At 38.2% G+C, this 14,970-nt stretch overlaps 1 protein-coding gene across 2 annotated transcripts in view; it reads left to right on the forward strand.

Annotated features, from left to right (window-relative positions):
• Positions 1-14,970, forward strand: part of CNTRL (centriolin) — a 109,514-nt gene that overhangs the window by 79,549 nt on the left and 14,995 nt on the right. For both annotated transcript variants that reach the window (XM_043989266.1, XM_043989265.1), the window contains 5 exons: positions 7,389-7,548; positions 7,883-7,998; positions 8,086-8,303; positions 9,614-9,771; positions 14,198-14,271. In XM_043989266.1, the coding sequence (XP_043845201.1) occupies positions 7,389-7,548; positions 7,883-7,998; positions 8,086-8,303; positions 9,614-9,771; positions 14,198-14,271 (726 nt within the window). The remainder of the gene's footprint in view (positions 1-7,388; positions 7,549-7,882; positions 7,999-8,085; positions 8,304-9,613; positions 9,772-14,197; positions 14,272-14,970) is intronic.

Here is a 14,970-nt window from a genome sequence, read left to right on the forward strand (position 1 = left end):
GTGTTCTAACATTGTATTTTCCAGGGTCCCTTTCAACATGTTCAAGCCACAAACATGATGAATAAATCACAAATGTCGTTATTATCATTGGCTTCTGCTATCTTCTTGATTTCCATAATAATAAGTTGATGGCAATGTTAACAATGAAGCCTGCCCTAATCACTGTTCCCACCCTTCCACCCTCAACTTCCCTCTGGGAACTGAGCTCTTCCTCCTCATATCTCAAAAGCCCTTTGTTTGGGGCTCTCCTTTGCATTTACAATATTTCAGTTTGTTTTTTATTAACTTGAGTATTTGTCATCCATTTCTGTCCCATATACATACTAGACTATGAACTGCATGAAAGTAAGTACTGTGCCTTGTTTATTCCTTTTTTTTTTTTTTTTTTTTTTTTTTGTGAGGCAATTGGGGTTAAGTGACTTGCCCAGCTGGGGTCACACGCTATTAAGTGTTAAATGTCTGAGGCCGGATTGAACTCAAGATACCTCCTGACTTCCAGGGCCAGTGCTCTATCCACTGCGCCACCTAGCTGCCCCTATTCTTTTTTTAAGTACAATTTATTGGTATCGCTTTTTAACATCATCAGACTTTCTTTCAGTATCTTCCTCTTCCCCCCCTTCCCTGATAGATATCACATATAACAGATTTTTTAAAGGAAAAAAAAAGAGGAAGAAAGTTTTGAAAAATTAGTTAAACCAATCCATACATCAAAAAAATGTGAAAATGTATGCAATGTACCACACCTGTGGACCTCCCACTTCTACAAAGGAGTAGGGCAGGGATGTCTTCTCATATCTCTTCTTTAGTCATGTTTGTCCTTTTGTACATATACTTTTTTTTTAATGAGGTAATTGGGGTTAAGTGACTTGCCCAGGGTCACACAGCTAGTAAGTGTTAAGTGTCTGAGGCCGGATTTGAACTCAGGTACTCCTGACTCCAGGGCCAGTGCTCTATCCACTGCGCCACCTAGCTGCCCCTCATATACTTTTTTTTTTTTTAATATATATGTTCTTTATTTTTTATTTATTTATTTGGTGAGGCAATTGGGGTTAAGTGACTTGCCCAGGGTCACACAGCTAGTAAGTGTCTGAGGCCGGATTTGAACTCAGGTACTCCTGACTCCAGAGCCGGTGCTTATCCACTGTGCCATCTAGCTGCCCCCATATACTTTTTAAAAATAAGTTTTTATTGATATTTTCTATTTCTTATATCACCATAGTTATGCCAAATATCACTTTCCCCCTGCTCCTAGAGAGCCATCTTGTATACCAAATGGTATTTTTAAGGAAGGAAAAAAAATCAGCATAGCTAATCAGTCCATGAAAAAGTCCAAAAATATGTAATGTGTAACATCTATGGACCTCCCAACTCCCTGAAAAGGGGTAGTTTGGGGTAGCTTCTCATATGTCTTCGAGTCCTGCTTGATCTTTATAATATTGCTATATTTATTTATTTATTGGTATGTCATTGTTCTTTCTACTTGTAGTTACTATGTATATTGTTTTCTTAGCTCTGCTTACTCTGCTTTAGTTCATATAGATCTTTTTCATGCTTCTCTGTATGGTATATCACACATATATAGCACATTAGTATTCTATTACATTCATGTACCACAGTTTGTTTAGTCATTTCCCAATTCTCAGCTATCACGAAAAGTGCTACTATAAATATTTTGGAGTATATAGTGACTTATTATAAATGGCCTCCCTGGGGTATAAGCCCAGTAATGAAGTCTTTGGTTCAAAGGGCATAGACATATCACTTTATTTGCATAATTCCAGATTTCTTTTCTTTTTTTGGTGGGGCAATGTGGAGGTTATGTGGACTTGCCCAGAGTCACACTGCAAGTGTCAAATGTCTGAGGCTAGAGATTGAACTCAGGGTTCCTCCTGCTACTCCAGGGCTGGTGCTTCTCCCCTGCATTCCACTGCACCACCTAGCCTGCAACCAGATTGCTTTCAAAATGGTTTAACATTTGACAGCTCCCACCCAACAATGTATTAAGTTGTAACAAAACTAACATACTAATCTTGTGATCAGCAATGAGAATATTAAGGCTCAAAGTGACTACCTGAGTTCTTGTTACCTGATTGATGGCTTTGCCTAATAGAGGCCTGAATTTGTCCAAACCTCGTTCTTGGATTTTAGAAAAATCCTTGCTTATCCTTCTACATCCCCTCCAACATTGACTAAGACTTTTTTTTTTTTTTTTTTTGCGGGACAATGGGGGTTAAGTAACTTGCCCAGGGTCACACAGCTAGTGAGTGTCAAGTGTCTGAGGCCGGATTTGAACTCAGGTACTCCTGAATCCAGGGCCAGTGCTTTATCCACTGCACCACCTAGCTGCCCCCGACTAAGACATTTTTTTGGTCATTTTTGCTAGTTTTCAGAATTGTAAGGGTTATTTTGATTTTCATTCTTCTTATTAGTAATTTGGAGCACTTTTTCATGTGGTTGTGAATACTTTGCAATTCTTATTTTGAGAGTTATTTATATCCTTTTGTGATATTTAAAATCTAAATTGTGGTCGCCTTCAATCAGAAGCTTCAGCTCCAGTCTAGCCTAGGGTTCCAGCCTGGTTGGGTTCTTCCTGAAGTCCTCCTCCACGAGCCTGCTTTAATCAGGAACACCCTCACAAGCTGTTTGTGGAAGCTTTTTATAGATCTGGAACAGAGGCGGTCCTTACACACTGCTTCAAGCTGATTGGTTGGCATCATCCAAATCCATTGGCTTTGAAGGTGTTCTCAAGTTGAGTTCACAGTCTAGTTTCTGAAAACAATACCTTCTTAAGGGATAGCCAGGTGTGATTACAATCCAATTAACTTGAAGTAGGCTTAATCAGCAGTCAATCACTCTCACTTGATTCAATCAGTATAGATTAATCTCCAGGTGGGTCTTTGAGTATCTGCTAAATCCCATTATTTCATCACATTTTGATTATTTATCTATTGGGAAATGGATGTGAGAGAAAGAGAGAGTTGGGGAGAGAGGGGGAGAGAGAGAATGAGAATACATTTTGGATACAGAACCCTTAAATTTTAATAGAAATTTGACGTAAAGGTTTTTTTCCCTTTTGACCCCTTCTTATTCTAGGTACATGAATTTTGTCTATGAAGAAGCTTTTGTTAAGGGCTAAAATTCTAGCTAGTCTGTCTAAAATATCTAATGAGTGGTCGCCAATAAATTATAAGCTTTAGCAAGAGTTAGGCTTTTAAGCATTTATTAAGGAAACAAAGATTTGGTAAAGAGAGAGAGAAAGGCCTAGATTCCTATCTATTAAAGGGAGAGCACATTTCTAGCTCCCTTCTCCGCCAGCGTCCCCAGGAAAGAGACCGAGACTGAGCGCCAGTCTCTTCCTTCCTCCTCCCACTAGTCCGCGTCACTTCCTGACTCCTGGTCTTGCCCTCAAAGACCTTCCCTTCATGGGCAGAACTCTTCTACAGTAAGTATCCAGCAGGTGGCGTTATTCCAATCGTTACAGTCCCCCTGTTGTTCTCAAGAAACAAAATGTTTCCTTGACGGAAACAGTAAAAAGAATATAATAACTATTGCTAACTAATAATATGTGAACAACAATATAGAAAAGGAAGAGAGGAAAGTTTTGTCCAGAGGGGCGATTTTTTTTTTTTTTGTCCTCATGACCGACGCTTTGACATTGGTCTTGAAAGGGAGGGCCTCTGCAGAGAGTACATATTACAGATGTGTATATTATAAACCGAAAAAGAAAAGAGGAAAAAAACAAAACAAAACTGTTCATTTAAAGTCTCTGAAAGTCTTTCTCAGATGTCCTCTAGGTTTAGTCGTGGAATGGAAGTCTTTCAGGGGTTGATGTGTGGATACTGGTAATCAGCCAGGAAATTTCCTACAAAATTGAGCTTAACACAACTTTAAAATAGCTTTGTCATAATCAAATCAAACAATGAAAGTTCTCAAAACAATGTCTAAGGGAATTCAGAATCTTAGTTGTTAACACGTGAAACATACAATAAAACAAAAATTGAACCATTCTTTAAAATTATAATATTACTATAGTCCCCCCCTTATGGAGGATAATTGAGAAGACAATTGCTGCGATATTAATTTTTAAAAATAATTTTTATCTTTGTTTCATCACTTTTTGCATCATCTGCCTAATTATCCTCATGCCATTATGAGAAATTAGAAAATCTAATATAATTGGTAACAGGTGTCAAGGCCAAATTCAACACTGTTATTTATCATGACACCTGAGATAATTATGGGGGTTACCATAAAAGAACAGAGAAATGATGGGATATGAGCATTCCCCACACTTGAGCATATATACTGTCCATGCAGTATGCCAGGCTTAAAAATAGGTGGATGGAATATATTCCATGCACCGAACATATTGGAGGAAAACTGAGTCAGACTTAATCAGATGCATGGATTGAGATGTCCATGGCATCAGGCATATAGGAGGGAGCATAGAAGCCAGGTGTAGAAGTGAGATGGGTGGGATCAATACTTCCAGCCATCTGTACAATATTGTGGGGAAAAATAAAATAAAATATTAAACCAAGAGAATCCACTCTCAAACATTTGTCAAAAGCCGTTCCCTTGGCATACCTTGACTTCATGCATGTCTCCCCTCATGTGACAGTTCAGTGTCTGCTCTTGCATGTATTCCTCTTGTGATTGGATGGCATCTTGGCCAAACTGGCATATCTGATAACTCAGAATAAAGGCAATTAATGTCCTTAAATGATAAGTTCCCATAATCCAAGTCTCATATGGATTATAAAATTGAGGATAATAAATGATTGCAAAAAATGTGAATATATCTTGACTCAAAAATATAATATATAATTATGCAACAATTTCAAATAATACCCTTTTTTTACTTAGTATACAATTACTTTTGTGAAAAATCAGAACATACTTAAAATACAAGTTAAAGCACAACAGAATCTCAAAGAACTTTTTTTTTTTGAAAAAAGAAACTTTACAAATGTTCCCCTCTTTTTTTTTTTTTTGGGAATATGCTTATCAAAAATAATATTTCTAGAATCAATTTACACTTGCCATGGCAACCAATTTGCCACGGAAATGCTTTAAAGAGTTTGATCAAATAATCAGTTGAGAAAAAATAACAAAAACAAACAACTCAGGAATATGGAGCACATACTCCTAGAATTAACATTGTATAATAAAATCAAAACCATCTTGCAATGTTTCAAAATTAGATAGACAAATGAATAGAAGAAAATACACATGGAACAATAAAAGACAATGAAATTCAAACTAAGGAAGTCTAAATGAGCATGAACTTAATATTAATAAGAGTATTATAAAATATAAACTTGATTACATGACTAAAAAGCTTTTACAAATATTCTCCTTGTTTTAAAAACTAAGTATAAGACAATCTCAAAAGCATGAAAATCTCTATGAAAATAAACCCATACCATTAATTTCAAAATGTATGTGTAATAGCATAGAAATCCTATGTAACCTCTGAACTGACATTATTACTCTGAGTGAATTCAGAACACTTTTGATTCCGATATCTAAAATCCCCAATACTCATATCAATACCTTGGCTTACTCTACATTTCTCTAAAATATATACCCTTCCATGGCAAAAGAAGCAGAGTCTTGAAACTATGTTGATGGTTGTCATTCTTATTCATCTAAGTTTTTCTTCTTTAACCCCTTTATATTGTCTGTCAGTCTTTTCACCATACAAATGCTTTATAAGATTACTAATTAAAGACAAAAGCAGGTTAGCAAAATTATGAACAAAACAGGCATATGTGGAATTTAAAGGGTTTTCTAAAGTTGTCTCAGAAGCACAGCCAGGCTGGGGAAGGGCTGAGCCTGAAGCTGCAAATGTAGTTAGAGAAAGTTGCGCATGAGCATTAGATCTCTGGACTTCCCAGGCCTGGGAAGCAATGGGCTTGGCCATGGGAGGAGTAGAGGGTGGGGTCTGGAGAGGAGGGGAGGGACCAGAGCAATTTGAATCAGACTTGATTTTGAACTCAGGCCTGGATTCCTCTTCCCCCACTTTGCCTCCAGGTGCTAGGGGATTAAAAGCTTCTAGAGGGTGGGTCATTGCCTCCAGGCATGCAAAATTAGAGCAACAATTACTGTTAGAACTGGAAAAGCTGCAGGAATCTCTTCAGGTTTCTCTGAAAAAGCATGGTTGGGAGAGGGGGAGATATTTCTTTGTGGGAGTACATTGCTGGCTCTTCTAACAAAAATAAAAAGAAAAATAGAAAATCCACAAAAACAAAGCATTAACATGATCTTATCTCCCATTTGTCTGGTTAAACAGACTAAAATCAAAAAATAGGATAATTAGGGAGTTTAAAAGGTCCATTTGAAAAAATTTAAAGGGAAAACACCAGGCAATTCAGCAGTACTTAAGATTTAAAGGGTTAGGGTAGGGAAAATTTCTTACCCAACTGGAAGATCAGAAGTGAGGTTCAGCTTTCCTCTTCGTGGTCAGCCATCTGTTAAGGGTTAAAATTCTAGCTAGTCTGTCTAAAATATCTAATGAGTGGTCGCCAATAAATTATAAGCTTTAGCAAGAGTTAGGCTTTTAAGCATTTATTAAGGAAAACAAGAATTTGGTAAAGAGAGAGAGAAAGGCCTAGATTCCTATCTATTAAAGGGAGAGCACATTTCTAGCTCCCTTCTCCGCCAGCGTCCCCAGGAAAGAGACCGAGACTGAGCGCCAGTCTCTTCCTTCCTCCTCCCACTAGTCCGCGTCACTTCCTGACTCCTGGTCTTGCCCTCAAAGACCTTCCCTTCATGGGCAGAACTCTTCTACAGTAAGTATCCAGCAGGTGGCGTTATTCCAATCGTTACACTTTTCATTTTCAAGTAATGAAACTTAACTATTTTATCTTCTATAGGTGCTTCTATCTTTCTTTTTTGGTTAAGAATACATCTTCTAGGGGGCAGCTAGGTGGCACAGTGGATAAAGCACCAGCCCTGGATTCAGGAGGACCTGAGTTCAAATCTAGCCTCAGACACTTGATACTTACTAGCTGTGTGACCCTGAGCAAGTCACTTAACCCCCATTGCCCTGCCCCCCCCCAAAAAGAATACATCTTCTACCTATAGTTACGAGAAGTATTTTATAATTTTTATAGTATGTTCTTTAATATTAAGGTCATATATCCACTTCCGTATTCATCTTTGTACCAACATAAGGACCTATATGATATGATCTTGTCCATAGAAAATCATAAAAGTATCAAGGAAGAAAGAATAATCTTTGTCCTCAAGGAGTTTATAGTATGAGAATATGATAAAATTTCAGTGTGCATTGATGATTAGGCCTTACCTTAAAGGAACATCTCATCATGATCAATCTTCTTTTTCTTCTCTTCCCACCTACCATTGCTACAATGTTTGTGCAGGAAATAAAGTCTGTTCTGGAAGAACTGAGTTTTCAAAAAGGAGAATTGAATGTCCAGATAAGTGAAAAGAAAACACAACTCTCACTCACTAAACAGGAAGTTAGACAAGAAGAGGAAATCCTTCAAGAACTTCTAGGACAAATATCTAGGCATAAAACAGGTACATTTAAATTGCTTCAGTCATGGGCAGTATAGCGGAAAGCACACTTGGACTGGGAATCTGAAGAAGTAGGTGTAATTGTTGGCTCTCCATTTGTTTGTTGTGCAACCTTCGGTCTTGATGCTTTTCCTCATTGAACTTATCTACAGAAATTCAATTCTAACATTTTGTGATCAATGTCTTAAATATCCACATTCTCATATTCCACATTCCAGGATCTGTTCCAGTTATGAGATCCCTTTTAGCTAAACATTCTCTAATTCTGTAGCCTGTGGCCCATATGGTCTAACATTCTCTAATCTCTATTGTTCTTTGCCTTGTTCCTGAATATTAGAGATGAAAAGTTTTATGGACAAATTGCAACATGAAAATAGTGAGCTGCAGATCCTAAAAGTGCAACGTAACCAAAAAGTGACTGAGCTAGAGAAGACACAAATTGAATTGCTAGAGGTAAAGAAATCTGGTTCGCCCAGCCTCTGAAAACTGCCACCCTTTGCTTCCTTTGAGCCATCTCATGTGCCATATCCTCACCCCTAGGAGAAACTGGAATTGGAGAAACTGCAGCGTACAGCCCAGCGCCAGAGAGAGGAAGTTGAGTGGCAGAGACAGCTTCTGGAAAAAGAGAAACAAGAAATCAGCCAGCTGACATCAGAAATATCCACCTTGCAGGCCAACGTAGAAGCTTTGAATGAGGAAAAGGAAGATCTTGAAGAGAACTGCGAAAGTTTGGAGAAAAAGTTGGAGCAAGCCAAAAGGTGAGTGAAGGAGTAAGGAATCATGAACCTTTCTGGGGGGTGGTCATTCTTCCGGTACCCTTGTGTCTGTATGTCTTTATGGTGTTTGGGATTAGTGAGCCTTCCCGAGGCAGTCTGGTAAAATGGCAATAATCACGGTCATGACAACAACAGTAATATTAGTGTTAACAGTAGAAGGAATAGCTAGCCTTTATTCATAACACTTTAAGGTTTAGAAAGTCCTTTCCAGTCTTACCTCGTTTTATCCTCCCAACTCTGGGAAGGTTCTTGACTATTGCTATCCCAATTTTACAGATAAGGAAATTGAAAATCTGTCAGCTGAGCTTGACAGAAGTTGGGTAATTTGCCCAGCATCACATGGCTAGTAAATGTGTCTGAGGCCAGATTTGAGCTTAGCTCATCCTGACTCCAGATCCAGCACTCTGTCCATCACATACATTGGACTTAGAGTCAGAAGGTCTTTGTTCAATTCTTGATTCTGTTTTCTATGCTTCTGAAGCAAGTCACCGCACCAATATGGATTTTAGTTTCCTTATGTGTTAAAAAAAGGGATAATATTAATTCTGCTACCTTCTGGATAAGCATGTACCTCCTAGGAATTAAGTGAGATAATGTATTAAAAAATAAAAAACACTTTGTGGGGCAGCTAGGTGGCAAGGTAGATAGAGCACTGGCCCAGGATTCAGGAGGACCTGAGTTCAAATCCAGCCTCAAACCCTTGACACTTACTAGGCGTGTGACCCTGGGCAAGTTACTTAACCCCAACTGCCACACACACAAACACTTTCTAACCCCCAAATATATATAAATGTAAGCTTCTGTTGCTGTTGTTATTCTGCAACTTAAAGAAAGTATATAATAGAATCACTCTTGAAAACAAATATTCAAAAGAAAACAAATATTTCTAGGCTCCTAGAGCTAGACCTTAGAATATATAATACCTAAAATGTTAACTCAGGAAGGGGACCATAAGGTACAGAATGTTAGAATGTAGAGGACCAGGACTGGAAGGAAAGAAGACTTAAAATATCATCTAATCCAACCTTCCTCATTTCATAGATAAGGTAATCTAAGCCCCACTGAGGTGAAGGAACTTTTGCTTGAGATCACACGCAGATTTGTGGCAGAACACCCAGACCTATCTGTTATTAATATGATGCTCTTCCCACTCTCCAAATGCTAGTGTAAGGATGAAGAATCCACCTAAGCCCTCATAATTGCACAGTGATAAAGTATAATATTATATGCAGATGCTTTTGGGGGGGCCTGTTCGATGTATTTATTTTTGAGTTTCTCTCTGTTCTTGGTAGAGTGTTAGCAGCTACAGAAGATAGCAGCAGAATAGCAATGTCTAATTTAGAGAAGGTGGAGCTGGATGTCAGGAAGCTGCAGCAGGAAGTAGACCAGCTAAACAGAGACAAGCTCTCCTTGCACAAAGATATTGCCAACATGCAACAACACCTACAAGGTAGGCAAAATATGACTAAGGGAGTATCTTCGAAGTGTTTGGGGTTTGCATTTTCTAAGAATCCTGAAAAGGAAGTGGTAATCACCAAGAGCACTGGCACAGCTTCATCAAGAATGTCATGCCAGATTAATCAATTCCTTCTCTGACAGAGTGAATAGACTAATAGATCAGAGATATGTTGTAGGGATACTTAGATATTATCAAAGCATTTGACAGGTTTTTTTTCCTGTTTTTCTTATGGTCAAGGTGGAGAAATGTGTTTTAAACAATAGTATAATTAGATTAATTCAGAACTCTTTGGACCAGGCCCAAATATTAATCATTAATAGACAGTTTGTAAAGCGGTAATGAGGGGCAGCTAGGTGGCTCAGTGGATAAAGCACCAGCCTTGGATTCAGGAGGACCTGAGTTCAAATCTGGCCTCAAACACTTGACACTTAATAGCTGTGTGACCCTGAGCAAGTCACTTAACGCCCACTGCCCGCAAAAAATAAAATAAAATAAAAAATAAGAGGTAATGAGTGGGTTCTTTGGAATTGTCTTAGATGATTATATTGATCAGAGTAGTTAAGTCTTTCACAGTTAATCATAGTTACAATATTATAATATTGCTGTTACTATGTACAGTGTTCTCCTGGCTCTGTTCACTTCACTACATATAAGTTCCTCTAAGTCTTCCTAGGTTTTTCTGAAATGATCCTATTCATCATTTCTTACAGCGCAATAACAGTATTGCACCACAATCACAGCCATTCCCCAGTTGAAGGGCATCCTCTCAGCTTCCAGTTGCTACACAAATATTTTTGTACATATAGGTCCTTTTCCCTTTCCTTTGATCTCTTTGGGGTATTGATATAGTAGTGGTATTGCTGGGTCAAAGAGTATGCATAGTTTTATCACTCTTTGGGCATAGTTGCAAGTTTCTCCCATCTTTTAAAAACATTCACTTTACCCTGTCATCCTCTCCAGCTGTTACTCTGTATGATTCCTAGAAAAAGCTTCATTATCTCTTTTCTTACTCACTTTTCAACCCTTGCAATCTTGCTTATGATTTCATTGCTCAAGTGAAACTGCATTTTCAAAGGCTACCAGTGGTCTCTTAATTATTAAATCCTCTGGCCTAATCTCAGTCTTCATCCTTCTTGATATCTCTGTAGTAGTTGGCACTGTTAACCATCCCCTCCTATATATGTTTCCTCCCTGGATTTTTGTTATACGTCTCTCCTTTGCTTCTTGTACTTGTGTATTCACTGTCCTACCCTTAACTCGAGAGTATGTTGTTGACCCTTTTGTCTCTTGTTACCCTTTGTCTTAGTGATCTCATCAGTTCCCATGGTTGAGTTAGTATCTCTCTACAGGTGACACCAGCTTCCTTTTGGATATCGCCAAATAGATGTCCCCATAAGCATCTCAAGCTCATCGTGTCTAAAATGAAATTCAGTCCCTTTTCTCTAAACCCAGATCTCTTCTAAACTTCATACTGATTAAACTATTTTTCCATAGTGCATAGTTTTATCTTTAACTCTTTCCTTTCCATTATATCCCATGCAATCAGTTATCAAGTCTTATTCATTTTATTACCATAACATCTTTCACATCTGTGTTCTTTTCCTCACTCTAATATAGCCACCAGTCTCATCACTGCTCACCTAGATTATTGCAATAGCCTCCTGTTTGTATCTTGATACTTTTTTTGGTGGGGCAATGAGGGTTAATTGAATTGCCCAGGGTCACACAGCTAGTAAGTGGCAAATGTCTATGGCCAGTTTTGAACTCAGGTCCTCTTGAATCCAGGGCCAGTGCTTTCTCCACTGCACCACCTAGCCGCCCCGTAGCCTCCTGTTTGGACTCCTGAATTCCAGGCTCTTCTCCAACCCATACTCTATACAATCTTCCTAAACCTCCAGTCAATCCCATGCTCAAAAACCTTTAACTGGCTCCCAGTTGCCTCTAGAATGAAATACAAACTATTTGGTTTAGCATTTAACACCGGCAATCTGGTGGCAGTTTACCATAAAGGTAAACTGCCTACTAATTCCCCTTTATATTTTTATATTGCTTTATTTATTGTTATGCAGTTATTTATATTGTTATATATTTTCTTTTTCTATTTGATACTTCATCTAAGTCCACTTGATATTCTCTACATTTTGCTCTCCACCTCTTACCTTCATACTTTTCCACAGGTTTTCTCCTATACTATAAGACAGTCTCTTCTCAGCTCAGCTTCTTAGAATCTTTGGCTGCCTTCAAGGCTTATCTCATGTACCATCCCCTCTGGTGCAGGTCCTTCTTGATGGCCTCAGTTTCAGTGTTCTCTCATTCCTCCTCATATTATCCAGTACGCACTAAAGTTTATATGTCACATGCTTCCAGTAGTACAGAAGCTCCTTAAAGTCAGGAGTTATTTTGTATTTTGACTTTGTATCTAGCGCACAGCCTTGCGCATCATGGATACTTAATTACTTGTTGGATTGATTGGAAATTTTCTTCACAAAACATAAGTGATAGAGAGTGGAATTTTCTGGTGTTAAAATACGCAAATATTTTTTTTAAACATGGAAAGTTTCCCCTGTCACAAGAAGGTTGGCCACGAGATTATGTATTTTTTGGCCAGGCTTAATGATGAGATAGATACAAGTATGAAACGGCCTATAGTCTAAGTGGTTCCCTTTCCCATTCTGTAGTGGTAGTGCTTCAGTAGCAGAAAGGGGTATAGATGACCCTAAGATTTCAAACACTTACTAACATATGGCTGGTGTAAGCAAGTTATTTCATTTCTCTGAGTCCCAGGTTCCTTGTCTATAAGATGTTATCTTAACTCTAATACTGGAACTACCTGTGGCACAGTGGATAGAGCACCGGCCCTGGAGTCAGGAGTACCTGAGTTCAAATCCGGCCTCAGACACTTAACAATTTTACTAGCTGTGTGACCCTGGGCAAGTCACTTAACCCCAATTGCCTCACTAAAAATAAAAATAAAAAATACTGGAACTACCTACTCCAAAGGGTTTTTAATTCAACTACCTCTTTAGTGACATTGTGTTGTAAATGAGATCAATTTTAGAAAATGTCCTCTGACTCTTGTCAGGGGTAGTAGTCTATCACTAAAAAGGCATTTGATACTAGAGGGAATGTGGGAAAATAATCACTAGTGTACTCACTGTTGGTGGAACCATGAACTTATTCAGCCATTCTAGAAAGCAACTTGGAACTATGCCCAAAAAGCTGTTACTATTCATAGGGTGAGAAGAAAGGAGAGAATTTGGGACTAAAAATAAATTTTTTAAAAATTAAAAAAAAATGATGAAGGGATGGTTTCAGAAAAACCTCAGATTTGTATAAACTGAAGCAAAGTGGAGTGTGAGCAAAACCAGAACAGTTTATACAATAGCAACAATATTATAAAGATAATGAACTTTGAAAGACTCTGATCAACACAGTGACCAACCACAATTCCAGAGAATTCATGATAAAACATTAGACCTGATGGACTCAGAATACAAATTGAAACACATTTTCTTTTCTTTCTTTATCTTTTTTTGGACATCTCTACTGCAGGAATTTCTCTTGCATGACTATACAGATTTGTAATAGCTTTTGTTTTTGTAACCTCAGTAGGTAGAAGGGATAGAAGAAAGGAGATAATTTGGAGCTGAAGATAAGCTATACAATTAAATTTTTAAGAATAATAAAATAGCTATTTAGCTCAGATAATTGACAATAGTTGATGGACCAGTGAATAAACCAGATTCCATGGGACCACAGTTAAAATACCTAAAACTCAATGGAATAAACCAGTGGTCTATACATTTGGACAAAGATGGAAGTGAAGGACAAAGGATTATTCACTCTAGTGTTTAAGGGATCTGGGTTTCAATCATGAGGATAAATTCTATTTTGTTTTGAGTTTTTTGTTGGCTTTTTTTAGGGGGGAGGGGGGAACAAGGGTTAAACGACTTTCCCGGGGTCACACAGCTAGTAAGTGTCAAGTGTCTGAGGCCAGATTTGAACTCAGATACCCCTGACTCCAGGGCCGGTACTCTATCCACTGCGCCACCTAGCTGCCCCTTAATTTACTTTTTTTTTTCCATTTTGCTGATCCTTTTCTTAGCCCTCCTTTTCCCAGAACCCCTCCCCCAAAGAGAGAAAAACAAAACCCTTATATCACATATGCATAGCCAAACAAAGCAAACCCCCATGTCGAGCATGCCCCAAAATGTGTGTCTTATTTTAGCACATTGCCTCCAGCACTTAGCACAACTCCTGGCACACAATAGGTGCTTAATAAATGTTTGATTAATTGATTGTATCTTTGATACATAGAGCTATTAGATGTGTCTTTTCACTGGAAAAGTGAGTCAGCTATCCTAAAGGCCTCAATAATCATTTCCTCTTTCACCAAGTGAAAAATTCTTTTTTCCAGAAAAAAGAGAAGAATTAGACACCCTAAAAGATGAACTCACTGGTGTTCGAGATGAGTTGAAGCTGACAGAAGAGGTAATTATTAGAGTATAATCTGGGAGTGGTTGTAGTTGTGAATGGTTGTGGTTATGAGTGTTTGTCTTTGAAATTAAACAGCCTTGGCTCCTTTTTTTATTCTATCAAATCCAAACCATTGAGTTAAATAAGGTAATCATTTACATTTTGCCACTACTCACCCCTCATGTAATGTATAGGGAATAGACAGTAATAACAATTTAACATTCCATTTTGTACTTAACAAAGTACTTGTTATATGCATTTTCTTATATGAGTTCTACAACAAACTATTAGCCTAAGAGGTTGGCAGAGTAAGGGATTATTATCATCATTTTACACTTAAGAAAACTAAGGGGGCAGGTAGGTGGCACAGTGGATAGAGCACCGGCCCTGGATTCAGGAGGACCTGAGTTCAAATCCAGCCTCAGACACTTGACACTTACTAGCTGTGTGTGACCCTGGGCAAGTCACTTAACCCCAATTGCCTCACCAAAAAAAAAAAGGAAGAAAAAAAAAGAAAACTAAGGACAGAGAAGGGAAGTGACTTGCCTCATCTAATTTGTGGCAGAGCCAGGACTCACAAACTTATCTCTAGGTAAGGTATAGAGTACATGATAGGGAGTAGCATGAGACAAGACTAGAAAACTGATTATCCCCTACTAGTCTGTGAGCTCTTTAGGGCAGGGATTACATTTGGCAGTTTTGTATCTGCTATAG

Source organism: Dromiciops gliroides, chromosome 2, assembly GCF_019393635.1.
Source record: "Dromiciops gliroides isolate mDroGli1 chromosome 2, mDroGli1.pri, whole genome shotgun sequence".
Classification (NCBI taxonomy): domain Eukaryota; kingdom Metazoa; phylum Chordata; class Mammalia; order Microbiotheria; family Microbiotheriidae; genus Dromiciops; species Dromiciops gliroides.